The sequence below is a fragment of the Neovison vison genome, chromosome 2 (assembly GCF_020171115.1).
Source record: "Neovison vison isolate M4711 chromosome 2, ASM_NN_V1, whole genome shotgun sequence".
Lineage (NCBI taxonomy): Eukaryota > Metazoa > Chordata > Mammalia > Carnivora > Mustelidae > Neogale > Neogale vison.
In genome coordinates, this window is record NC_058092.1 from 5,083,648 (window position 1) to 5,109,861 (window position 26,214).

Genomic DNA, 26,214 nt, shown 5'->3' on the forward strand with positions numbered 1-26,214 from the left:
GTCTTTCCCTGGAGGCCGCGTCAGAGAAGCTCCTCCAGAGGACAAAGGAAACTGTCCTTGCGTTGGCAAAGCCACTGGCCTCTCCCCGGCGTGCCCCTGCCCTGCTTCTCTTCCCAGACCACCTGGTCCCACCGTCCCTGTTTCATAGCAGGCTGGGTCCCTCCTAGAGCCCTGGGCACTGGCCCCCAGCCCCGAGGCCTCTCTGTCCCCGGAACCAGCCCCCTAGAGCCTCCAGAGAGAGCTGGGCTGGGCCGCGTGCCCGGCGAGCCCGCGCGGCAGCTCCGGCGGAGGACCGTGAACGAGTGGGCGAGACACCCATCAGCCCCCAGGCCCCGTGGGCAAGTCAGTTTAATCTAGACTTTCAGCCGCGGTCCTGCGGGCAGCTGGGGACCACCCTCAGCCAGTCTGTGGATCCGTCCCATCAGCAGGGACAGCGGAGGTCCCGGGGTCGGCCATGCAGGGGCATCAGTGGGCATCGACCGTCCGGGTCATGCGGGCCCTTCATTCCCCCCTCCCCCCACCACGGCCTAGCTGCAGCCCCCCTAGGCCAAGAAGTCAGGTGAGAACGAGAAACAGAAGCTCCCCTCCAGGGCTGGGCCTCCACCCCGGGCACACAGCCTCCGTCTCCTCTCCAAATCTCCACTGCCTACAGTCTGGGCAGGGTAGGGGGCCTCAGAGGCCTGCCGCCTCTCCTTCCTTCCCGGCTCCGCTCTCCTCCACTCCAGGGCTCCTGGAAGAGCTGCTCTCATGCACTTGGACTCCCGAAGCAGATCTCCAGGCCGTCCTCTCCCCAGGCTGCACTGCAGGGAAGGGAGGAGGCGGCAGTGGAAGAGCACGGAGCTCCTGGAAGTGCAGGCCCGAGGGGCCAGCCTGCCCCGCTCCGTCCTCTGACCTCCCTCCCCCGCCATGTGCATCGGCTCCCCTAGAGCCAGCCTCCCAGCAGAGGGGGAGCCATGTTCCGAGAAGACCCAGGTCTCAGCCCCCGCACCCCCCGGGCCCTGCCCCTGCACCAGGTGACCTCTGACCACCCCTCTGCCTCTCTCTCCCCATAGTCCACGGCATCAAGTGGACCTGCAGCAACGGAAACAGCAGCTCAGGCTTCTCCGTGGAGCAGCTGGTGCAGCAGATCCTCGACAGCCACCAGACCAAGCCACAGCCTCGGACGCACAACTGCCTCTGCACGGGCAGCTTGGGTGAGCAGCGCCCCCTGCGGGCAGGGAGGGGGCAGGCGGAGAGCTTGGGTGGGCAGCGCCCCCTGCGGGCGGGGAAGGGGCTCTGCCAGACAGCTGGTGTGGCTCTCCTCCACAGGTAGCCTTGCTGTCCAGTGAGCCCAGTGGGGTTGGCCAGGAGCCAGGGGACAGGGCGGGACAGCACCGGGGACAGACTCACCCTCATTCTGGCCCGTGGTGCTGGTGGGGAAGCCCACTTGGGGCAGGAGAAGCCATTTCCAGAGACACAGCTCCCTCTAGCGATGGGGGCAGCGGAGATGGGGAGAGCCTAGGGCTGGGGCTCCAGGCCTCGTCTACACACGGCAGGGACTCTCCAGGTCCCATCTTGGGTATTGTCCACAGGAAGCCCAGGTGCCCGGGCACAGGGCTGACATGCGCGTTTCAGGGAGGTCAGCCCGGAGTCAGTGGGCCCACTCAGGCTAATCCTTCTTTACCCTCAGTCTCCTCCAAGAATAGAGTGTCCCATCCTCCCTGTCCTCACGTGTCTGTTTTTCTGATGACGGTATTTGCTTTTCGAAATACGCGTTCCCCACCTCCTCGTCCGCCCTAATTACACATTTTCATTAGACGGTCATGTCACTTCTCCGCAAGGCATCATGCATTTAGGAATTATGGTGGCGAGGCCATAATAGGCTCGGCAGGAGAATTCACCCTTTTATCAGAAGTGAAGTGACCCTCCTCGTGTGGAATGAAAACAATGGCAGAGGGGAGAGAAAAGAGAAGAGCCGACCTGGCCTCGTGTGCAGAAAGCCCTGCGGAGACTGGCCAGAGTTCAGAAGCCCTTGGCCTAGGGCTTTCTCCCTCTCTGCCACTGGGCTGGGGTTTAGGGCTCTGTCTTTGCTTGGGTCTTGTAGGGATTTTGACCCATAGAGTTAAGGACAGGCTCGGGCTGGCCAGACAGAGGAGAGGGGCAGATACCTTTCTGCCTCTGGAGCAAAGCCTAGAACCCAATCTGGTCCTGGTGCCTGAGAGCTAATCCAGAGAGAGAACATTACTCTCCAACCCCTGCCCTCCAAAACGCTCTGTGCAGTCTGAACAGGCATGGAAAGTTGGGAGAGGGGAGAGAGACGCGGCCACCACTCTGGGCTGAGCTCCCCCTCCCCTCCCTGGCCAGCAAGAGCTGTTTCAGTAAATGGTGTCTGTCTCTGAAGGTGGAAAGGATTTTCCTGGAGGACAGCAGACTCTCCACCTTCTCCTTCCCAATGACCCATCTCCTGAGGCGCTCCTATTAGTATCGCTAGTAATAGTAAAGGCACCCCAAGGAAAGAGCCCCCCCACCCCAGTCTGGAGGATGGTTCCATGGAGCATGTGAGAGGCCCAGGGATTGGGGTCGGTGAGCCCGAGATCCCGAGCATGGGGTACACGCCTGTCCCGGGGGTCAGCGGGCTGCTTGGGCTCCCAGGCTAGGCTCGGCCAGGCCCCAGCTGCCCAGAGACAGAGTCCATCACGGCCGCGGCTCTGACGCTCTCTTTGCATGCGCGCGTGTGTGTGTGTGCGTGTGCGTGTGCGCTCGCACGTGTGCGTGGTGTGCCTCTGATCTCCACAGGCGCGGGCAGCAGTGGGCACCACAAGTGCAACAGTGCCAAACACCGTATCATCTCGCCGAAGGTCGAGCCGCGGACAGGGGGGCACGGGAGTCACGCGGAGGTGCAGCACAATGACGTGTCCGAGGGCAAGCAGGAGCACAGCCACGGCAAGGGCTCGGGCCGCGAGAAGAGGAACGGCAAGGTGGCCAAGCCCGTGCTCCTGCACCAGAACAGCACGGAGGTGTCCTCCACCAACCAGGTGGAGGTGCCCGACACGACGCAGAGCTCCCCCGTGTCCATCAGCAGCGGGCTCAACAGCGACCCGGACATGGCGGACAGCCCCGTGGTCACCGGCGTGTCCAGCATGGCCGTGGCCTCCGTGATGGGCAGCTTGTCCCAGAGCGCCACGGTGTTTATGTCTGAGGTCACCAACGAGGCCGTGTACACCATGTCCCCCACCACCGGCCCCAACCACCACCTCCTCTCGCCCGACGCCTCTCAGGGCCTCGTCCTGGCCGTGAGTTCCGACGGCCACAAGTTCGCCTTCCCCACCACGGGCAGCTCGGAGAGCCTGTCGATGCTGCCCACCAACGTGTCCGAAGAGCTGGTCCTCTCCACCACCCTCGATGGCGGCCGGAAGATTCCAGAGACCACCATGAACTTTGACCCCGACTGTTTCCTCAATAACCCAAAGCAGGGCCAGACGTACGGGGGCGGAGGCCTGAAGGCGGAGATGGTCAGCACCAACGTGCGGCACTCGCCGCCAGTGGACAGGGGCTTCGGCTTCACCACCGTCCTCACCAAGGAGATTAAGACCGAGGACACCTCCTTCGAGCAGCAGATGGCCAAAGAAGCGTACTCGTCCTCGGCGGCGGCCTCGGCGTCCAGCTCCCTCACCCTGACCGCCGGCTCCAGCCTGCTGCCGTCGGGCGGCGGCCTGAGTCCCAGCACCACGCTGGAGCAGATGGACTTCAGCGCCATAGACTCCAACAAGGACTACACGTCCAGCTTCAGCCAGACGGGCCACAGCCCCCACGTGCACCAGACCCCGTCCCCGAGCTTCTTCCTGCAGGACGCCAGCAAGCCCCTCCCCCTCGAGCAGAACGCCCACGGCAGCCTGAGCGACTCCGGGGGCTCCTTCGTGATGCCCACGGTGAAAACGGAGGCCTCGTCGCAAACCAGCTCCTGCAGCGGCCACGTGGAGACGAGGCTCGAGTCCGCCTCCTCCCTCCACCTCATGCAGTTCCAGGCCAACTTCCAGGCCATGGCTGCGGAAGGGGAGGTCACCATGGAGACCTCGCAGGTTGCCGAAGGGGGCGAGGGCCTGATCAAGTCTGGAGAGCTGCAGGCCTGTAGCTCCGAGCACTACCTGCAGCCCGAGAACACGGGGGTGATCCGCGGCGCCGGTGGGGTCCCCGTCCTCCCGGGCAACGTGGTGCAGGGCCTCTACCCCGTGGCCCAGCCTGGTCTGGGCAACGCCTCCAACATGGAGCTCAGCCTGGACCACTTCGACATCTCCTTCAGCAACCAGTTCTCCGACCTGATCAATGACTTCATCTCCGTGGAGGGGGGCAGCGGCACCATCTATGGGCACCAGCTGGTGGCGGGGGACGGCGCGGCGCTCTCCCAGTCGGAAGACGGGGCCCGTGCGCCCTTCGCCCAGGCGGAGATGTGCATCCCCTGCTGCAGCCCCCAGCAGGGGAGCCTGCAGCTGAGCGGGGCCGAGGGCGGGGCCGGCACCATGGCCTACATGCACGTGGCCGAGGTGGTCTCCGCCAGCCCCGCGCAGGGCGCGCTGGGGATGCTGCAGCCGAGCGCACGGGTGTTCATGGTGACCGACTACTCCCCGGAGTGGTCATACCCGGAGGTAAGCTGCTGCGGCCCGCCAGTGCACGGCGCAGGGAGGCCGGTGTGCATGGGGCTGCCCTTTGGAGGAAGCTCTGGACCCTGCAGACAGAACTGTCCCTTTCCTCTGTCCCCGCCGCCTTTCTCCAGCCGTGGTTCCCAGACTTCACCGAGCTGGAAAGTCCCGGGTCTCCAAGGGGCCGGTGGTCCTCCCCACTCCTGCCAGAGCCTGGCTTCTCATGTATTAACATCCCACCTGAGTTTTGCTCGGCTTTCTATCTATTTATTTTTATTATTTTTTTTAATGTCCTAGGGCTACTGAAACTAAACAAAACAAATTCAGAAATCACCACCACAGGCCATCCATATCCATTATTCCTGATTCGCTTTACTCAGTGCATCAGAACATAAGCGAATTCCCAGCCACCGTGCGAGGAAGGGCATGGCGTTCGGAGAGCCATCCATGAAAGTTTTGCGAGTAAACCCGGCCTCTGTAAAATCAAAGGCACGCTCCATGACCCGGGATGTCCCCCCGTGGCCTCCCCGCCCCCACCTCCGGTTCTCCTCAGCCCGGGCCCCGGAAAACGCAGGTCTTGCCCCCATGGCGGGGAGTGGAAAGACGAAACCTTGCCTTTTACTCTGAGGTAGAAGCCATAGGAAGGGGACAGAGTGGCCTGAGCTGTCCTGGGACACACGTTCCCTGACTCCGGGGCATCAGTCGGGCTCTGCCGTGACTTCACCTCTCTATGACTCAGTTTCCTCGCTTAAATAGTGGCAAGAGTCTCCTCCTCAGGGCAAGGTGTAGTACCAGGAATGTTTGGTAAAATATTTGTCTGTAATAAGGAATCAGTGAATATTGTTTATTGTCCCGTGGTTGCCACAGCTTGAGGCCCACTGGCGTCCCTTCCCTGCCCCGCTGCCATGGCTGGGCCACTGAGGCCCACTGAGCAGTTTCCTGTCCCTCCTTCTCACGGGTTGACCGCTAACAACCTTGGGGAAGTCACCTGGACTGTGGGCCTCACAGTTACAACTCTGACCGGAAGGCTCATTACTCCCTCTGCTCTTTCTTTTATGGCAAAGCACAAATAAAATCCGGCACCAATGTCCCCAGCTCTCAGGAAGGTGGCACATCAGCTCAGCCAGCAGCCCAGGCTCCGTTCCAGGGGGTCCTGGAAAGACGGTTGGGGTCTGGACAGAGCAGCTCCTGCCCTGCACTCTGTCCCTGTGCAGCGTGTTTAGTGGGTGTCCAGAGGCCGTCACCCTGAGTGCTGAGGAGCATGGGGCTGGGGCCAGAGAGTGTGCACCCACACTTACTAGCTGGTGACCTGGGGCAAGGTCACTAGCTGCCTTTCTTGGGTCTCATCTCACTGGCTGGTTGTTAAGGACCTAGTAAAGTACTTGGGCAGCAACCGCCCCTTCCATCCATCTCCATGGCTCCTTCCCCAAGACTCTGGAAGATTCTGACCAGGCCTACCCGTGGTGTGGCTCGGGTTGACCGTGTCAGCCATCCTGAGCTCAGTGGCATCCGCATAGCACCCACGGTGTGTCACCCTCCACCCCAAGTGACAGGTCTGCTCAGCCCAGCCGCCTGCCCCCCACCCAGGGCTAAGAAAGCAACTCAAAGGAACAGGGAGGGGGCCTAGCGAGAGGTCAGCTGCGAGACCTGGCTCCTTGGGCCTCCGCTTCCTGCAAATGGCTGAGAGGCATGGCCTAGGCCTGGGAGGTTTGGTTCTCAGGACCCTTGGAGGCGCCCCAGAGCCTGAGTCCTGTGGGAACTGGAGGCCCAGGAGAGGAGCCGGCTTTCCCCAGCCTTGGGCTGTGCACACTGGCCCCCTGACAGGTTCAGGCCCGCCATCTGGCCTTCATGGGCTTGGGGGCACTGGCAAGGGGCTATTAGCCGACCTGGTCCCCTGTTCTGTACCCCAGTACCGGCAGGTCGCCAAACTGTACCTCAGGGAAAGTTAGTTCCGCAGCCTGCCACGTGAGGGCAGCACGGGAGCAGGAAAGAACGTGGGTCTGGGCTCCTCCGAGAGGGAGCGTCCAGCCCTGGTTTTCCAGAAGCCCTTGATGCTTCCAGGAAACAAAAGCAACTCAATTTCAATTTGATTTGGGAAATGCACAGATGCCACCCAGCTGGTCCCTTTGGAGCCCGATGGCCACACGGTGAGGCCTCTGCAGAGGCCCCATGGGCTCTGACCAGCCACTTCCTCCTCCCCGGCCACTGGGCCCCCGTCCAGCAGCAAGGGCCATCCCCTCCTGGGTTCCCCATCCGGAGACACTTCTCACCCCCTCACAGCCCCCTGGCTGGCACGTTTGCCCCTTGCCCTCCTTGCCAACGGTGCCAAGAGCTCACTCAGTTCTAGCCACGCTCTGCCGAACACGATACACAGCAACACCCATAGCAAGTCACCCAGGCCCCGGGGACGCTTCTTGAGCTAAGCGATCCGGGCCCTAAAATCCCCTCCGCCGGAAAGCGAAGGCCGGGTCACCTTGCTGTCTCTTTGGGGAGTGTCCTCCCTCCCACTTCCCGGATGCTCTCTCCCCCTCTTCACCGCAGCTGCAGCAGGCCCCCAACACATGGTGCACACACACACATACGTATACGCATACGCATGCCCGTGCCCCAGGATCTGCCCTGGGTGCCTCAGAAATCTGGGTCCTTTACCTCAGGGCTCCCAGGGCACAGACCTCAGATGGCGTCTGCCGCCCCCTCCCCTCCCCCAAACCCTCTTCGTCATCTGCCTCCAGGGACAGTTGGCGGCAGCAGGCGGGGGAAGCTGCAGTTAGAGCCATCAGGGGCCTGCGTCACCGTCACAAATGGATTGACAGCAGCCAGGCCCTCGTTGCCATGGGAACGGTCCCCCGAACCTCCGGGTGCTGAGCGCATCCTGCAGCGGTTTCCATGGAGAGGGCCCTGCTGTTCTCCAGTTCTTTGTTCCTCAGGCCGCCCCAGCTTCACGCCAGCGGCTCCCGGTCCCCGTTGTTCTTTGTTTCCTTCCTTCTCGCACGATAACCTTCTGTGGCTTTTTGAAGCTGCTGCTCTTCCGCTTCCCAGGATCCAGGGAGGGCCATGCCCTGAGCTGGCCTGTGGTTCACCTGTGCCCGGCGCCCGGTCCCCAGCCCATGGGCCCCAGGCCTGCCACAGCACAAATCTCCTGAAGGAACCACGGATCAGCCCCAAGGAATGTTAAGGCCCGAAGGGCCACCAGAGAGGTTGGGCCACTTGGCTGAGGACACACAGCTACTGAGGGTACTGAGGGACAGAAGCAGGCCTCTCGCTTTCGGCCTCTGGGCCTGAGCTATCTCTGCTGTCCCCCTAGCAGTGAGGTGGCTTCTCCAAAACCATCCCATCCCATCCAAGGGCCCAGGTGGAACGCCTGTCAGTCAGGAAAGGTCCCTCCTGCGCTGGGCTGTGGGAAAGCCCCCCTCCCCTCATCCCTGGAAACACCCCCCTCCTGCTCTTGATGCCCAAGGCCAGCTCTGGTCCAGGTCTGGGTTCCAGGAGCGTTGTGGGCGGCCCGGGGGTTAGCCTTGTGTTGAGGCTGGGGGTCCCTCCATGGTAGGGGTGGGCCAGTGCCAAGGAAGGTCCACGCAAGAACTGGTGACTGGCAGGAGAGAGTCTCAGGAGGGGACCAGGGGTGGGACAGCTGGGGTCTGGCTTCTCTGTCCTGGAGAGATGGGGAAAGGGGGCCTGAACCCCTCACCCCCTGCTCCCCACCCCCAGTCTCGAGCAGGTGTGCCGCTCAGTTTTCTGCAGCCTGGGCACTAGGTGGCGCTCTCCACCCTGTCCTGAGAGTCTCGGGCCCCCTGCTGGGAAAGGTGGCTGGGGCCTGGCGTGGCCCACCCAAGGAGAGCCAGAGGGGCCGCATCCCCAGGCCCCAGCTCTAAGCCCCTGTCCCGCTCAACCCCCTCCAACTCTGAGCCCTCCTCCCCCATTTTTGTTTCTGCAGCTGTTCTCGTCTGCGCCCCCCTCTCCCATGATCGCTGCTCTACCCTGGGGTTCCTGCAGCTCTCCCTATCCCCACCAGAACTCCCTGTTTCTGGGGTGACACTAACGTTCTCAGGCCTGTTTTCAAAACTCGGAGTTCCCAAACCCTGCACGCAAGTAAATGACGGAAGAAGCTTCCTCCCTCCCCACCCCTTCCCTCCAGGACTCCTGCCTGGCCTGTAGCAAGCTGAAAAGATTTGAACAACCCCGTGCTGCCTTCCGCCTAGAACTGAAAGTTGCATGAAGAGGGTCAGGGACCAAAACCGCTGGTTGCAGTGCAGGATGCTAGCTGAGGAAGGCAAGGAACGTGTGGGCCACCCCCGCCCACCCCCCCACCCCCCCCCCCAGAGGCTTGGCCTTCCTGCCGCCATCCTGGGAGAGCGGTTCTGGAAAGCCAGGGCATTCTGGAGTCCAGGAGTTGGGCACGGTCACCCAGCACATGGGGCGGGGGCAGCCTGCAAGGCCCAAGTTCCCGTCCCTCCCTCCTGCTGTGGCTGACGTTCCTCTCTGTCCCCTCCAGGGAGGAGTGAAGGTTCTCATCACAGGCCCGTGGCAAGAAGCCAGCAATAATTACAGCTGCCTGTTCGACCAGATCTCAGTGCCTGCGTCCTTGATTCAGCCCGGGGTTCTGCGCTGCTACTGCCCAGGTGAGGGGGCCAGCCACCCACCACGGGTTCGGGGGGGGGGGGCCAGGAGTGCTGCACCAAAGCTCAGCCTGGGAGCCACCTGGGACAAGTCACGTCAGTACTTTGAGCCTCAGGGTCCCCCGCCGGGATGGAGGGGTCCCCGAACAACTAGTATAACGTCATCAGTTGAGGCTCACGGAGCACTGAGCAGTGCAGAGAGGGATGGAGACCTGGCGGCCTTGGGAAGGAGGGTCAAACTGAGAACAATGGGCGCGAACTCCCTTGAGAATGTGGAGCCACGCCCCGCACCCTGGAAAGGGCACATCATACAATCCGCTTCCAGTTTCAGGAGTAAGAGCCCTCTGCTGTCCCTGTGGCTCTGACCTTCACCTCCCCACCCCCCCCCAATCATCTGCTTAGCTAGACAGACATTCCCGTCTGCTCAACTCCTGGACCTCTAGCCTGCCAGGCCCACGCAGTCGGGATCCGTGTCTTCCCCGGTCATCATGTGTCCGCCGGGGCACTTCACGAGGAGATCAGTATTTGTGAAGGAATCTGTTTCCAGAGTTCTGGTGTCCCCAGTGCCTGTGGTGGGCAGTGTGTCCTCGGGCTGACGGTAGCGCCAGGGATGGCCTGTCCAGCTCGCCCGGAGAAGGAACGGAGAGCAAGCCCTTCCTCGTGCTATCTGAAGCCAGGCGTCTACAAAAGGAGCCAGTGCTCCCTGTGGAGACTGAGGGTTTGCAGAAACAAGTGGGAACAGGAATCTTGGCCCACCCCAGCTCTCTGCCTCCATCCACACCATCCCCCCGCCCCCCCTAGCCTGGGGCTCCTGGATCCACATGGAACGCTCTTCCTTCATTTTTGCTCCTCTCCCTGTGCAGCCTGCCGGGGCAGAATGCTCTAGAACTGGGTTGCCAGGTTTAGCCCCCACGTGAACTTGGCACCTCCCTCACCACAAACATCGCAGAGAGGCAGGGATGATGCCCAGGGTGGCCTCCCCATCCTGGCTCTGCCCCCACCACTGCCTGGCCAGCTCCAGAGGACGCACTTAGCCCCCTTTGCTCCCGGCAGCCCGGCCTGGCCTGGAGCACAGCCCTCAGGAGGCCAGCGCGGGTCAGCCTAGCACGGCTCCGGGCTGTGTGGCCAATGTCGCTGTGGCTCGCCACCACCTCCGTTCCAGGGGGCGGGGGGGAGAGGGCAGCCTGTTATCATGCCGTCAGCTCACCACCTGCTGCGGGAGCAGGACTCGCCTGCTCTATAAATAGAAGCCACTTCCGGTACCTGGGTCTTGCCTGGCGGAGGTCCCAGACCTTGCCTGTCCTAGGTTATCTGACCCTTCCACAAAAAGACTGGCCTTTGCATGCCCTCTGGACAACATCCCAAGCCAGGACCTGGCGCATCACAGCACACCCCAGATAGCCACTTACCATCTGGTGACTCTAGGCCCGTACTTGACCCCTCGGGACCTCCATTTCGACATCTGAAAAGCCAGCTGTCAGATGGGTGAGAGCAGAGGGGGAGGAAGGTCCATGAAGCACTGGGTTCCCCGGCTCAGTTCGGGAAGGCGCTCTGTGTGGGAGGCCTTAGGTCTATTTGTGTCAAGGAAGAGCGGGGCTCAGCACTGTTGGGTCTCTCAGCAGGCCGCCGTGCTGGTGTCAGAGCCTTCCTGGGTCCCAAACCCTGGCAACAGAGTCTGCCTAAGCCAGCGTGTCTGCCAGGGGTTCAGCTCCTCTAACAGAGCACGTCTTGGACCCAGAGATGAGAAGCCACAGGCTCAGACAGACACAGAGAGCCGGGCCCCACAGCTCGAGCACCCTTTTGCTCTGCAACTAACCACAAAGAGGGGGTCCCCTTGGGACTGCTCTGCTTTCCGGCCCAAACTAAAGCATGTCACTCTGTAAGACAGTGCTGGGTGTAGGCGTGCGTTCCTTCACTTATCAGATGGTATACGAGGCCCTGCTTAGGCATCTAGGATGGAGTAGGGTTGAAGACCCAGCCCCTCAACCCAACTCTGACCCCGAGGAGCAATCGGCCCAGGGAGGAATCAATCATGCAAACAAACCACTGCCTTGGTGGGAGGGGGGCGGGTGTAGACTGGCTGCGGGGGGGCCCCTCCCTGAGCCTTCCGAGGGCTCAGGAGAATGAGCTGATCTTGTGGAAGGAACACCTGAATCCAGAGCCAAACTGGCCTTGCCAGAGAGAAGGGCCCAGAGGCTGGGGAGCACAAGACGAGACACCTTAGGAGCAGGGAATGACACGGGAGGAGGGGACACCGGGGGCACACGTGGCTGCCACTCACTAGCCCGGCACCCTGATGAAGAGACCAGACCCTGACCAGGAACACGGTCCCCTACCACCATGGGCCACAGACCCACGAGCATGGAGTCTGCCCCCTACAAGATCTCGGTAGTGCTCCAAGTTCAGGAGAGAGACAACCAAGTCAGGGCACTGAGCTCAGGGTGAGGGGTGTGATGACAGAAGACCTGGGACCTCAGGAAAGGCACCCCTGGGCTCAGGAGGAGACAGGAGAAGCCACCAACCAGAAGACTTGGCTGGTAGGACAGCCCTACCCTGGATTCCTGGGAGGTCCCCAAATGTAAGGGGTAGAATTCAACTTGAGGTGGGCAAATGCACTGCATTTTGAAGCAATTCATTCAACAAACAGTTGAGGGGCTGTACCATGCCAGGCACTGACCTTGGCCCTGGGCACGAAGAGGCGACTAAGACAGACCTGCGCCCAGCTCTCGTGAAGCTTACACTTTACTGCAAGAGACAGAAAGAAATAAGGAGACAAATCGCCAAGCAAGTCTGGGGGAAAGTGGAACAGGTTGTGGAGGAGCCGAACACTGCAGGGCTGGAGAAGATGGTGGGGACCAACCCCTGTCCATCCTTCGGAGTCACGGGAAGGAGTCTGATTTGGTTTCACTTGCAACGGGAAGCCATTAGTTTTAAGTAGGGAAGAGATGCGATCTAAATTATGTCTCTAAAAGATGATTCCGGGTGCGTGGGAGAACACATTGCTGGGAGGAAGAACAGAAACTCGGAAGCCGTAGGAAGCGGGCAGACGGGTGATCCTTCCTGACTTCAAGAGGGGAGCTCCCTGGGCAACGCATTCCCACCAGTTTCAGGTGGGGGCTTTGGGACGTAGCCCCCCACCCCCCGACAGCATCCTGGCAGGAACAGGTGGGTCTCCGGATGGCTGAGGTTGCCCGCAGCAGGACTTGAGGGGAGAAAGGCCGGCAGCTTGGCTCAGAGCGGTGGCAGGGGGGTTGGAGACCAGAGGAGGGGCCAGCACCCGCTGATGCTCTGAACGAGGGGAGGGAGCGAGCCGAGGACGCGCCCTGCGCAGTGGCCTGCCTGCACCCAGCTGCTGGTCTGGGACCCGGAGACTACGATAGGTCCTCTCCGTTCTGTATCCCCACGGAAGGAGGGGATGCTTTCGATCGTCCACATTCCAGCATCACAGGTGGCACAAGTGCCAGGAGATGCCGGAAGGTGTGGAGAAGAGCAGGGGTTGAGGAACTCCCCACCCTCCCGGGTCAAAACATGTGACACAGAGAAGCCTCCTGCTGACGCCGGGAGAGCCGCTGATGGGCTCGGAGCTGAGCAGGTGCAGCTGGGGTGTGGCAGGCTGCGTTTTCTCCTGTTGGTAAACAAGGCAAAGCTCCAGGGAGGATGAGTGACCATGAACTTGGAAGTCTGCCTGGGGACGCTGTCAGGGCTGCCGGAGGTTCTGGACTTGGCCGGGAGCCCCTGCCCAGGGAGGCACTGCAGTCCGTCCTACAGGACCCCCTCCTCCAAGCCCACCATGCAGCCAGCTAGTTCGGCTTCTGGTCTGGAGCTAAGAGACCACACCGGGGTCGAAAGTGGAGGGGAAAACCCACTGGTCCTCCTGGGGCAATGACATCCTGAAGACCTGCTCTGGGGACAGTGGCATCACACGTCTACCTGGGAGGAACAGAGGCCACAGCTCAATGAGCTGGCTTTCCCATGGGAAGCAAGGTCTGCCTCAGAGGGAAGCCGGAGCTCTACGCTGCCCCGGGGAGCAGCTGACCTGGACGGCTTTCTCAAGTCTGTAAACTGCAAACCAAGTGCCCGAGCAGTAACATGATCGCTGTGTGCGTCCTCCCTGGAAATCTGTCCTGGGGAGGCCCCGGGCACTGGTATCTGGTGTTCCAAAAAAGCAGGGCAGAGAGCACAGAGCCCTGACGTCTACCAGAGGACGAGGCCTGGTGGGGTGAGCAGGCTGCACACCCGTACTGTGCCCCCGGGGCCATCTCTGGGGGCCACTGCCCCCAAGATTTCAACAGGAGCTGTGCAGCCCCTTTTACCCCAGAACCAAAGCAGGTTTCCTCCAGGGGCGGGCTCTCTTCTTGCCGACACAGAGAATGTCCAGCTGTTAATTCAAGCCATGCAGTCTTCATTGAGCCCTATGTTGGGGACAGAAGGGTTAATGAGACCCACAGGGGCCTGCCTTCCCAAAGGCCACCGTCTTGGCATGGAAGGGAGCCCTAAGCTTCGTACGAGCGCGCCCGGATCGGCCCCCGTGGGCCCAGAGTAACAGGCACGGCTGAGGCTCTTGCCCTCGTCGGGAAGGCAGGGGAACTTCTGAAAATACATGGGAGGCCGTGCTGAGTACAGCAGGACAAGCTTGCAGGAGAGGATGAAACAGAGAAATAAGCACCAAGACTCGGCACCAAATGCTGTTTCTGGACTCCGTCTAGGAGGGAGGGGATGCGGGAGAAGTCAGGCAGCCACGGGCAGGGTTGGGGCCCACTCGTTCACGCATTCATTCAGCAAATCCGCACTGACTTCTGGTACCTGTCCTCACCAGGGAGCGGAGGCGATTACAATACGGGGTTTGGGAGTGATCACAGGGCGTCTGCCTGAGTCTGGCATCCAGAGACGTTTCCTGGAAGGAGAAGCACTACGTCTGGGCTTCAAGGAAGGAGCAGGCAGAAGCAGGGTCACCCAGGGAGGGGGCGTGGGGAAGGGGCCCTCCAGGTTCCTGTGTGGTACAACAGACGGAACAGTGCCCACCCCCGACCCGACCCTGACCTCTCTTTCCTTTTCTTGCAGCCCATGACACTGGTCTTGTGACCCTACAAGTTGCCTTCAACAACCAGATCATCTCCAACTCAGTGGTGTTTGAGTACAAAGCTCGGGCCCTGCCCACACTCCCTTCCTCACAGCATGACTGGCTGTCACTGGACGGTAAGAACGGCGCTCGGGTTGCCAGGTGCTGAGGAAAAGGGACCCTTGGGGACCCTGTGTACAGGGTGTGAGAAAGAAAGAAGCATTCAGATTCCCTAACGTCCACTTGGGGCAGAAGTCTCCACCACAGACGGACCGACTGAGCTGCTCTTCCTAATCTAGGTCTCTGCCACAGAAGGAAGTGGATGAGCTTGGGCCTGCCACCCAGGGATCTGAGTGGCCAGATAAACCCCAAGTTGCTCAAACGTTCCTCTCTGGACAGGGCCTGAGAAGCTGGGTCTGCGTGTGTTCTCCTGCCCCCCCCAAGCCAATTTCTAGGGTGTCCTCGAAGAGAGAGCCCCTGGAGGCCATCCCCAAGTCCTGAGCCTCTTCGTGATGAAAGCAGAGTGGGCCATCCAGGGGAGGTGGCTCAGGCTCGGCTCCTTACATGTTCCAAGTCCTTGATGGGGTGTGTGTGGGGGGTTGTATTAAGTGCTTTTGCCTCCTGGGGATAACAGACCAAACCTCGAGGAAGCCCTCCAACACCTGTGACCCCCGGCTTCCAGGCTGTTTCTACCTTAGCCTCTGCCCCATAGAGCATCTGAACCAAGTCCGGGATCATCATCATGGCTGACGGTGGAGGGCCAGGGAGCCCCAATAGGCTCAGATGGAAGAGGCAGGACCTGCTGTCCCAGGATGGCTCTCTCAGAGCCACTGGCCTTGAACATGAGTGAAGGTTGGCCCTGGAGGCTCGGCAGAGAAAAGCTGCCAAAGACAGGTGGGGGAAGGCTGCCCAGCTCTGAGCATGCCTAGCAGAAGCCCTGGAGCTGGCCTGGGGCGCCGAGCTAGTAGTCTGCTCGCGGGCCCCGGGCCAGAGTGGGAGCGATGGCTGCACACACGTCAGTTTCAGGGCAGCCCAGAGGAGCATCAGTCTGTGGGGTACTTGCCAGAGACCTCATCAGCCCCCTGGGCCCTCTGTAGGGATCATTTCCTTAAGCACCTCTCCCCTCTGCACACAGCAGCGCTTGGCCTTGCCGACTCCCAGACGTCCCCCTGGCTGCTGGCGGCTGGAGGATTTTCTGGGCGTGGGCACATGCCCCGGGCAGCTTTCCTGAGCCGCCCCCTGTGCAAACCTCAGCCTCATCCCTGCCCCGCTCCAGCAGCGACAGGGTTCCTGGCGGCCACCCTGGCCACCGAAAGCCTCCAGGCTGTTCCCAGAGGTGGCTTTGGGTCAGCAGACATTGGCACCCTGGCAGTAGCAGCGTGGGAGCCCCGGGCTGGACTTGGCAGCCACCCTGGGCGAGCCTGGAGCCGCCGGAGCTGGGATGACGGCCTGCAGGACTGCAACAGAGAAGGGCGGGGCGACCGGGCTCCTGCTCAGGAAATCCGGTTTGGGTTTTGCAAAACAAACGGGAAATTGGATGGGGTACTCTGCAGAATCCCGGCTCTCCCGGAGTGACCAGGTCACCCCCCCAGGGGTGAGGACCCATGTAGGACCTGCCTGGGAGATGGAGCCCTTCCGAGAGCCAAGCCTCAGCCAGGCAGTCCCTTGGAGCACAGGAAACACCAGCCAGCCCCTCGTGGAAGCCCAGGGAGCAAGCTGCACCCTGAGGTTACTAGCAGGGGTGGATGCTGGGACGGAGACCATGGGGAAAGGAAAACACCTCTGCTTCATCACAAACACACGTCTCAGCCCTCGGCCATACCAGGTCCCTGAGGCAATGAGCCTGCACCAAGGGGACGCCTGATCCCCAGCAGACCCTTCCCCAGGGGACTAGGAGCTCAGACCTCCAAGAGGCCTCCAGTTGAAATACTCGTCCTCCAGCCCCTGGCAAAATACACGGGAGAGATGACAGGTTGGAAAAGACAGGAGAGGCCCACCCCCGACAGGGAACAGACCAGGTCCCCCACGAGACCTCATGAATCCCTCTCCCTCTGCTCTTGGACAGGTATCCTTTCAAGTAATGGGAGGGGAAAGTGGCCAGAGCAGAGGAACCATGAGACCCTCCCTTCCCCTAAACGAATACAAGTGCCTTAATCACGGCAGGAAAAGTTGCCCAGGATTTCACCCGCCTGATAAATAATAGCCGTGGGGGGAGGGGGAGCCCGAACTGCAGCCGCAGCGCCAGGGCAGAATCTGCCTCATGCCGAAGGGACAGCTGGGACAGCCCCGAGGGTAGGGGTCCACGGGCCTCTGGCCAGCCCTGTGGCTTGGCAGTGAACTTCGCGTGGGGGAGGACGCTGCAGGGAGCAGGCCGGCGGCAGCCTTCCTTCCAGCTCCTCTCTCCCCTCCCGCCCCCACAGTTACTGGGCAGACTCGCCCGGGGAGCTGCTGGGAGGCGGGGACGCGCGTGCTGCGGCGGTGAGGGGGAGGAGAGGGGTGCAAAGGGGAGGGGGCGAGGGACTGCAGCGCCGAGCAAACTGGGGCGCGGCGGCTGGGCGGCGCGCGTGCACACACGCGCGCACGCACACGCGCGCACGCAGGCACGCCCGCCCGCGCCCCCCTCAGCACCCCGCGCTCTGCAATGCAGGGGCGCCTCGCACCCGCCCCGACTGCGGCAGGGCACCGCGCACCCGGCGGGCCGCGCCTCTCCCCAGCCCTGCGGGACCGGAGAGCCGCGGGGAGCGCCGCGCGCTCGCAGCCCAGCCGCCGGCCCTGCCTGCGCCCCCGCCGCTGTGCTCCCGACCGTGGGGGCGCCCTTCGCCCCTCCCCCCTCCCGGAGGGGGAGGACTGTTTGGGGAAGAGATTCTGCCTTCATCTGAGTTTTTAAAGTGGATGTTTGCCAGACGGAAGGCCGCGTGGAAGCACGAGCGTGGAGCGCCGCAAACCCGCGCGGCCGCGGTGGTGCAGCCTTTGTTCCCGGCGCAGCCTTTGTCTGAGCCAACGGGCCGGGTGCAGGGCGAGCCCCTCCGGCGAAGCGCTTGGACCTCCGCCCCCAAATCGCACCCGAGAGCGCAGCCATCCAGGCGGAGACCGAAGGAGGAGATGGGTGTGGGGGGAAGGGGGCGCTGCCTCCAGCACTTAGAGAGCTGGGGCGGACTTCGGAAGCGCGGCCCTCCCGGTCCCGAGAGCTGCAGCTCCTCCGCCAGAGCCAGGTGGCTTCGCCCTCACCCACCCACCCCCAGCCCTGTCCGCCTGGAGCCCCGCTGCCTAGCGCCGGCTGACAGGTTGCAGGCCACAATGCGTCTTTGTCCTGTGAATGCGCGCGGGGGTGACTGAGTGCCCACCGGGTACATCAGAGGAGCTCAGTCCGGCCCGGTGGGCAGGAAGGCTTCCCCGACCTAAGACATCAAGCCTGAGCAGGCATCAGCTAAGCCAGGAGGGATGAAAAGGAGGATCCCAGGGAGAGGGGGCAGCAAGGGCTGAAGGGGTGGATGGAGCCGGGGCTGGCTTTGGCCACGCTACTCGGAGAACTACCATTTTCACCGTTTCTTAACCCAAAGGTGCAAATTCAGCACAGATTTCCCAGGGCCTGGCCGCAGAGCGTCTGGGGCAGGCCAGCTGTGCATTAGGGAAGGCAGTGGGACCTCTTCCAGGCTACAGGCAGTCAGACCGAGTTTACCCTGGAGGCGTTCGTGGAGGGACTCTGGGAAATGTCTCTTCTGCCTGCTCTAGGTCCTGCAGACACACACAACCCGGGCTGTGCTGCTCAGGGAGAGGATGCGCTGGCTGTGTTGATGATCTCCCTGTGCCTGTTTGCAAAAAGGATACACCCAGGCCATCTGACACTGCAGCTCCGGCTCCGGCTCCCGGAGTGGAGGGGGTGGGGCTCCCAACTCACCAAGGGCACCGGGACACCTTTAAGTGACTCCTGTCCCTGGAATAGAAGATGAGTGGAACTTCTGGGCACACAGTTCTTTTTCTTGCCGCTATCTAATTCTAACCAAGGCCAGCTCGAGAAGCCCCAGGGTCCCCCGGCCCCACCCCCACAGCCCCATTCTTGGATCCCCACTAAGCTGCGTAGACTTAGACTATTTTCAGTAGCTTCTCAGGCAGCAGCGCCTCTGGCTGGGCGACAGGATCCGAGTGAGGCTTGGATGCAGCTTTCTTCCGCCTGCCAGCTGGCCACCTGGACAGGCCTCCTGCTGACCCTCAGGGGCAGGAAAGGGACCTTGTCATCTCCAGTTGAGTGGGGAGCAGAGGCTGGAAAGGATTCAGTATAGGAAGCCCCAGGGCAAGGTGAGCACTCACCAGCGCTGCGGGCGGGCGCTGGGGCCGTGAAGCCAGCCTCCAGGGGGTTAAACATCTGGAAAGATCAAGAGTAGGGAGAGCTACTCCCTGCTAAGGAAGCCGAGAGAAGGAAAGGCAAGATTTGGCCTCCCCATTTGATCTTCTGCACTGACCAAACCCTCTGTGCTAACGGACGGAAGGTGTGTAGCTGGGGTGTCCCCAGCTCAGCCCCCACCTCCGAGCTGCCTGGCCTCCAGGCTGCCTCCCCCCCACTGTGGCTGTGCTCCTGCCAGCCTCTCCCCTGATGGAGCAGCCTCATTCCACCAGAGTCAGAGACCACACACTGACCTAGAGATGGTGGGGGTAGCCCAATGGCAACAGGAGAGGCCACTCCAACTGTGAGACTGGCCCCCAGAAGCCTCTGCGTGTTTTTTTCCCTCCCGTAGTGACACTCCAGGGTGTTCTGACGAATGGCTTGTGCCAGCTGCTCCTCACCTGCCTCCCTCCCTCCTGCAGACCCACAACCCACCTCCCAGCTACCCTCCTCTGAGCCTTGGCGTGACGCTGAACTGTCCACATGGGAGAACACACACAGAGCCAAGCAACTGAGTTGTAAATCATGTAGAATGTCACTGTTTTACTAAAAACAAGGCAGTTGATTTTAGGGAGTTGAATATAAAATCCACAAGAGTTTTTAAGATAAGACATACAGCGGGAGGGAATTGTCTTTGACTTTGGAGAGGTGCCTTGAAGTCCCTTCATTGCCAGTGCCTGTGGGCCTGGCCTCACTTGCCTCTGGGAGGACTTTAGAGAAGCTTCAGGAGCACCGACGTAGGGGCTCCCCCCCATAAGGAAGAAGTGGGTACTGCCCAGAGCCTTCCGGTGTTCATCTGGAGTGGGTTATCTCACGGGTGCTTCTATGCACAAGCTAACCTGCTTCCGTGTGCCCCGGACCTCACTCCAGAGACAAGGGGACAGCAGAAAAGCCTGGTTTGACCTGGTCTTACACGTGGGACTTGAAGCTCAGGGGCAGGGATTTCCCCGCCTCTGAGCTGCAGCCTGCCCGGCCAGTGCCTTTCTTCTGAACGTGGGCGCTCTTCCCATAACTGGTCTTTGTGGGGTCTACATCATTACAGATTGGGGGTGGGTGTCTGTCCTTAGCCCTCCTTTACCAGGAACCCGGGGGCCTGGTCCTCAGATGCCTCGTGGAGAAGTGATCTGCTGTTTGCAGCTGGGGCCACAGCACACAGATCTGTGAAGGGCTCCTCTGTGTGGCAGGGAATGGGTCACCTTGGAGCTGGGCCTCACCCGCCTCCTTGCAGCAGTGACAAATGGTGCCCCGCAGAGAACCAGCACGGAGGAGCAAGGCCAGCATCTGCAGAGGCCGAGGAGGCGGCCTCTGCGTCTCCCTCCTGGCTGCAGGAAGCAAAGGACAATCTGTGGAGGGAGCCCGGAGCTCGGGCAGATGTGGGTATTCTCATAGGATGGGCTTGCCAGCTCCCTTCCCCACCCCGAGGCATCAAGGTGGGAGGCTCAGCCAGTTCACCTTTGACCGTTGCATTAGTGTCCTGGGGCCCCTGGAACCAAGGACCACAGACTCAGAGGCTTAAAACAAGTATATTCTCTCACAGCTCTAGGGGCTGGATGTCCAAAATCAAGGCATCAGCATGGCCATGCTCCGTCCGAAAGGGATAGAGGGGAATTCCCTGGTGGTGGCTGACCATCCCTGACATTCCTTGGCTAGTGGCAGCGTGACTCCAATCTCTGTCTCCGTCATCATGCAGCACCTTGCCCCTGTGTGTCTCTGTGTCCCCATTTTCTCTTCTTGTAAGGGTACCAATCATTGGATGAGGGCCAGTTACATCTGTAATTATCAATTACAAAAACTTTATTGCCCAGTGAGGTCACGTTCTGGGGCAGAGGGAGAAGAGAGTGCCCCAGGAGAAAGTGGGCTATACATTTGCCGAACATTCCAGAAGGAGCCTGTGGTGGAGATGGAGAAGCAGCAGTCAGGGGAGTCGCAGGGACTGGGAGAGGGTGAAGCCACAGAGCCTGGGGTCTGGAGGGCCTCACAAGGGGATGGGGCAGTCAACGGGGTCACAGGTCCCGAGAGCCCGCAAGTTGAATGGCCGTGAATAGGCCCCCTCTTCTGGGCCACTCTCTTTTCCCTGAGGGCTTGGCCCTACCCAGGGCTTCCGCTATGGTACACAAAGGTGAAGGTGCAATATCTCCTCTGTGCCTCGCCTCAGATCCAGAACCATCCATCTAACTGCCCCCAAGACAGCTCTGCTGTCAGATTTCTCTTGGACAAAGTCAACATGTCCCAAATGTTACTCACTACCGTTCTTTTGTTGCCTCCCTGCAACCCTCCATCTCCTAGACCCTTCCCCTCACCAGAAAGCCAGGAGTCACCCCTCCCCGTGCCCCGTCACCCTCCTAATGCTTTTGTCCCCTCCGATTTGTCTTGCTTCTCTGCATCTCCTGTGCACCACCTTCACGCAGCCCGACATCACCTCACATGTGCGCGCCATCTCCTGGCCTCCCGTCTCGCCTCCCTCTACCAGGGGCCGTCGGTCCTTCACCTGCTGGGCCCCAGACCCCACTCTAGGCTCCAGGGAACCTTTATTCTTGTGGAGTTTATATTCCAGTGGGAGAGAAACGACAACAAACAAATCACAAGGGAAAACGTCAGAGTGTTTAAAATGGTGGCCTGGTAAAGGGTCCGGCGCGGCTACTTCAGGTTGGGGGGTTCCGAGGAGGCCTCTCTGGGAAGGCCATATGACAGGAAGGGCGCCAGCCACACTAAGAGGGAGGGAAGAACATTCCAGGCTATGGGACTAACAAGAACAAGGTCCCCAGGGAGAGGGCAAGCCTGCCATGTGGGAGGAGCTGAGGAGGCGCGCCGCTGGGCAGAGGAAGGGAAGGTATAGGGGAATGACAGCGGTCCAGGGAGGTCAGTGGAAGCCAGGCTGAGAGCAGCCCCTCAGCCAAGAGAGGGAGCTGGAATTTCATCCTGAGGACAATGGGAGCCCCGGGAGGGTTTTATGCTGGCGAGTCACACCCTCGGGTTTGTGTTTTTGAAACCCCCAGCCGTCCAACGCTCTTATACTACAGGCAAGAGGCGATGGGGGCATGGGGGATCTGGGGGGCCCGTAATAATAGGTCCCAAGAGACACGGTTGGGGGTTCGGAGTCAAGGCTTCTGTGGGTGATTTGAACGTGGAGGGTGAGAGAGAATGAGGGGTCGTACCTAGGCTTGGGGCCTGAACAACTGGGGTAGAGTGGACTGTTCTGTGGGATGGAGGGGCTTGAAGAAGCAACAGGTTTGGGCGATGGCGAGTGAGGAGTTTGGTTTCGGTTCCGTCACACTCCGCTGCCTTGTTAGAGTCACCAAGTGTACATCTGGAAGCCTGCAGGTCAACGACAGGCCAGAGTGGAGATAAAATTTAAGAGTCATCAGGGCATAGATGGAATTTAAAGTCATGAGCCAACTGCCATCGCTCCATGGAAGAGCGTTGATAAAGGAGGGGGGAGGGGCCGGTCCACCATGGCGTCCCCCAGACATTTGGAAGTCAGACAGAAAGGAGCTGGCCAAGAGCCTGGGGAGACACATCCAACAAGTCGGGAAGAAGATAGAAGGACGTGATCCCAGGGAGGCTTGGAGAGGAGAGGGTGTCAAGAAAAAGGATGTGGGCAGCTGTGTCACCTGTCAGGTGAAACATGGGGCAGAGCGTTCCAGGCGGATGAAGCCCCATGGAGGGATACCCTCAGCCAAGAGGGAGCAACATGAATTGAAAAAAAACCAGAGAAATGGTAGAAAGTTCTGGATGAGAAGATGCCAAACCTGTCTCTGAACTTAGAGCCGGTCCAGGGCAGGGCAGGAAGGCCCAGGAGCCTCTCTGACTCCTACCTGACCCAGGAGGTGCTGTGTCTCCCCTACCTTGCCCTTCCTGTGCCGCAAGAGGAAGGACAGGTCCTGCTTTGCCTGTCTTGCCTTCTGGTGTTGGCCCATAGACTTGTGGGTCCCAGGAAAGCAGCTTCCCTGTCCCTGGGCCTGGGGAGTCATCCTGCACCTGCTCCGAATCCCTGGGACAAACTCCCTCCCACTTGCTCCCCACTGGGGTACAGGGGCTGGGGGTGAGCCCCAAGGCAGGAACCAACTGTGTCTTACTGCCAAAGGGCATGTGGATGTCAGACCCCGTGGAGATGGCTCTCATCCAAACCCCTGGCTGGTGCCGGAAAGCAGGAATCCTGCAGATGGGCCCAAAGACCTCCTGGCAGGCCCACTCGGGCAACTGTACCCCTAGCTCGTCAAAGGAATGTATGGGAACCCCATTATCCTGCTACACCATTTGGATGGGGGCAGCCGTGCTCCAGACGCCGTAACTTCCAACGAAAGGTCTCTTGGCCAAGCTGGACCCCAAAGAGACCAGAAGGCTTGGGGATACAGACAGTCAAGTCAGCTGGCTTCCTTAGCGTCTCCTGGGATCTGCCTCCCTGAATCTATCTCCCTGGAAAAGAATGGAGATGTTGATCTGTTTGACCAGCCATGGGGAGCCACGGTCTTAAGACTTTGACACTCAGAACGTCATCAGGAAGAAGAGGCCAGGGGCAGCGCCAGAGCTGGTCTGGCCCCCCAGAGGAAGTGAGTCCCGGAGGTCCCAGAGCTGGGTGAGGGGAGACTGCTCCCTTCAGTCCAGTTCCACATGGGACAGAGCAGGCAAAACAGCCTCTGCCCAGGGCCAGGAGCAAGGCCTCTCCTTTTAAAAGCTCCCCAAAATACACACGTTTCCGATCTATCTGAGCAGCCCAGCGACCTCGTTCCCGCCTGTGACAAGCCATTCAAAATAGTCTGGGGCGCCTGGGCGGCTCAGTGGGTTAAAGCCGCTGCCTTCGGCTCAGGTCATGATCTCAGCGTCCTGGGATCGAGCCCCGCATTGGGCTCTCTGCTCAGTGGGGAGCCTGCTTCCCCTGCTCTGTCCGCCTGCCTCTCCGCCTACTTGTGATCTCTGTCTGTCAAATAAGTAAAATCTTAAAAAAGAAAAATAAAAGAACAAAATAGTCTGACAGGCTGAAGACCAGCTCCCTCCACTGCAGGATCTCGAGGATGCTTTACACTTGTGAACCCGAAGTCCTTTGTTTGCGAACAAACAGTGACAGGCAGGTGTGTCAGACGCTCCGTGCTTAGTAGGAGTAACAGGAGACATCTTAAACACCCGCAGCAGAGCGGAAATCGTTGACACGCCAGAAACAAACTTCGAATCTTTGGGAGTTAGAACTTGAAGGGAGCTCAGTCAGCACCGAGCCCAACCTCCCCATCCTTCTGGCAGGAATGTGGGCCCAGAGAAGGGCGGCGACTGGTCCCAAACCTGATTCGGGGCAGAAGCCCCTCCTGACTCCTGGTTCAGCATGCTCCCCTCCCCCACCGCCGCACCTGCCGGAGCTCTGGGGGCCAGGACGAAATGAGCTGGCTCGGAGCCATCGTGGTGTGGCCCGTGTTCGCTCAGGTGTCCTGGCCCAGTGGGCTAATGCTCCTTCCTACGATTCGCACTGATGAGAGAAAAAGCAGCCCCCGGCACCCACCCTCACGTTGAGGGACTGGTTCTGACATCAGCCGAGGGGGAGGGCCCCAGGTGTCCTTTCTGCTGCCCAAGTCCCGGATGCACTGGCCGCGTGAGCAGGGAACCTGCCGGAGTCCTCACCCCACTCGGGAGCACCCTGGTGACCACGTGTGTCATTTCTGTGACATCAAGCTGCATCCAGCCGTCTTAACACACACGGGAGAACTGGGAGACCTCCGAGCCGCCATGACTGTCTCTTTCTGCAAAAGCTGCATGTTAGGACAGAGCTGCCCACCCAGGGTTACCCCTGCCAGGCCCGACCCATGAAGCATTTACGTGTGTTGGTGCACTAAACTTCCAGCAGCCTACAAGGTGCGCCGTCCTCCACACGAGGACACTCGGACGCAGCAGTCAGCCAGCGGTGCAGAGAGAATCATACACTTCCGGTCCGATTCCACCTGCTCGCTCTTGACTGCCACACAGTGGGCCTCTTCTCCCTGCTTCCGACCTGCTGCTTCTGACCTGGCCTCCAGAGGTAGAAGCATCCCTTCTCCCTGCTCCTCTCCTAGGATGCTTCCCCTGCTCAGCCAAGCAGTCTGTGAATTAGGACTTTCAACCCCCTCAGGGCTTCCTCCTCCCAGGTCTGTCACTGTCCTATCTTAGGCTTTTCTTAGCCCATATCGCCAGTTTCCTGCCACTTTCTTTGTCTTCCCATCCACGCTATATGCCACCGATGCATTCAGAAAGGATGGACGGAGCGCCCAGTGTGCGCTAGGCACTGTGCGAGGTGCTCTCCACTGGGAGAGACAGACAAGAAACCAGCAAACATAACCCAGTGTAGTGAGATCTGTTAGGGAGGGAGGCATGGGGCTGAGGGAGCATTGTTGGGGGGGAGAGGGTGGTCACCTGTTCCTTGGGAAGGTCCGGATAAACTCACCATCCAGCATGGGATACCATCCCTTCTAATCCAAACATCTGCTCTAAGCCCCCTCCTCTCTAAAAGCCAGTTCCCCACCTTGTCCCTTTTTCTCCATGTGCAGGACACCTTCTTTTTACTTGGCTTTCCCATCACACTTTGTAAATTCCTCCATTTGCAATTATTCTTTGTAATCGCTTATTCACTATTTGGTGCCAGGCACTGGGCCAAGTGCTAGAATCAAAACAAATGAACAAAACGTTCATTTTTGAAGGGGCCTGTGTTTAACCCGCTTACCATCTAGTGGAGGAAAAATCAGACCTGACCTCCAAGGCCTCCAATAACCAAGAGCTTGGGGCACTTGTAATTGCGGAATGACTCCTCAGGATGTCTGGGAGGAATTTCTTGAGGAAATGACCCTTGAGCTGAGATCTGAGGAAGGAGAAGTTTGCTCCATGAAGAGGAAAAGCAAGAATATTCCAGGCAGAGGGAACAGCATCCACAGAAAGCTCTGTGGTGGGAGGGAGCCTCACGGGTATAAGAGAGCATGGGAAGGCTGGTGAGGTAGAGAGGGAAGGGGGATAAGACCAGAAAGGCTAGTCTGGGTGCTCAAGGATAAGGCTGTGTGGGTCAGGCTAAGGAGAGCTGGCTTTGTCCCCAAGAGGAGGGAAGACACTGAGGGTTTGAGACACGGCCAGGGTGTGTATTTCGAGAAGGGCCCTTGGCTGCTGTTTGGACAATGGCAGAAGGAGGGTCAGAGTGGGTGAGGATAGACCAGTGAATCCTCTGGGCTGGGGATGATGCTGGACTTGGTGGTTCTGGAGAGAAGGGGCAGAGCAAGAGACAATTAGGAGGTGACAACTCATGAATTGTAGATGGATTAAATATGGGAGTTCTGTGTCATTCACACCGGAGAGGACTAGTCACAAGTTGGGCTGAGTTTGAAGGGCCTTTGGGACATGATGTGAAAAATCAATAGTGAGCGAGTGGCTATTGGCTCCAGAGCTCAGAGAAACACATGGCAGGAGAGCGAAGTCTGCGACACGTCTGCATGGAGGTGGCATTGCATGAAATGGGCTAAGGCATGTGGACGAAATTGTCAAAGTTGAGAATACAGCTGAATCGTGAAGCCAAGGACTTCTATCTTAATTATTATCATG

At 60.1% G+C, this 26,214-nt stretch overlaps 1 protein-coding gene across 10 annotated transcripts in view; it reads left to right on the forward strand.

Annotated features, from left to right (window-relative positions):
* CAMTA1 (calmodulin binding transcription activator 1) overlaps window positions 1-26,214 on the forward strand; it is an 817,260-nt gene that overhangs the window by 728,358 nt on the left and 62,688 nt on the right. For 7 of the 10 annotated variants that reach the window (XM_044237054.1, XM_044237053.1, XM_044237057.1 and 4 more), the window contains 4 exons: window positions 1,053-1,193; window positions 2,776-4,622; window positions 9,109-9,235; window positions 14,294-14,428. In XM_044237054.1, the coding sequence (XP_044092989.1) occupies window positions 1,053-1,193; window positions 2,776-4,622; window positions 9,109-9,235; window positions 14,294-14,428 (2,250 nt within the window). Of the gene's footprint in view, window positions 1-1,052; window positions 1,194-2,775; window positions 4,623-9,108; window positions 9,236-14,293; window positions 14,429-26,214 lie in introns of those variants that run through there. The other 3 variants (XM_044237060.1, XM_044237058.1, XM_044237061.1) reach the window with 3 other exon arrangements.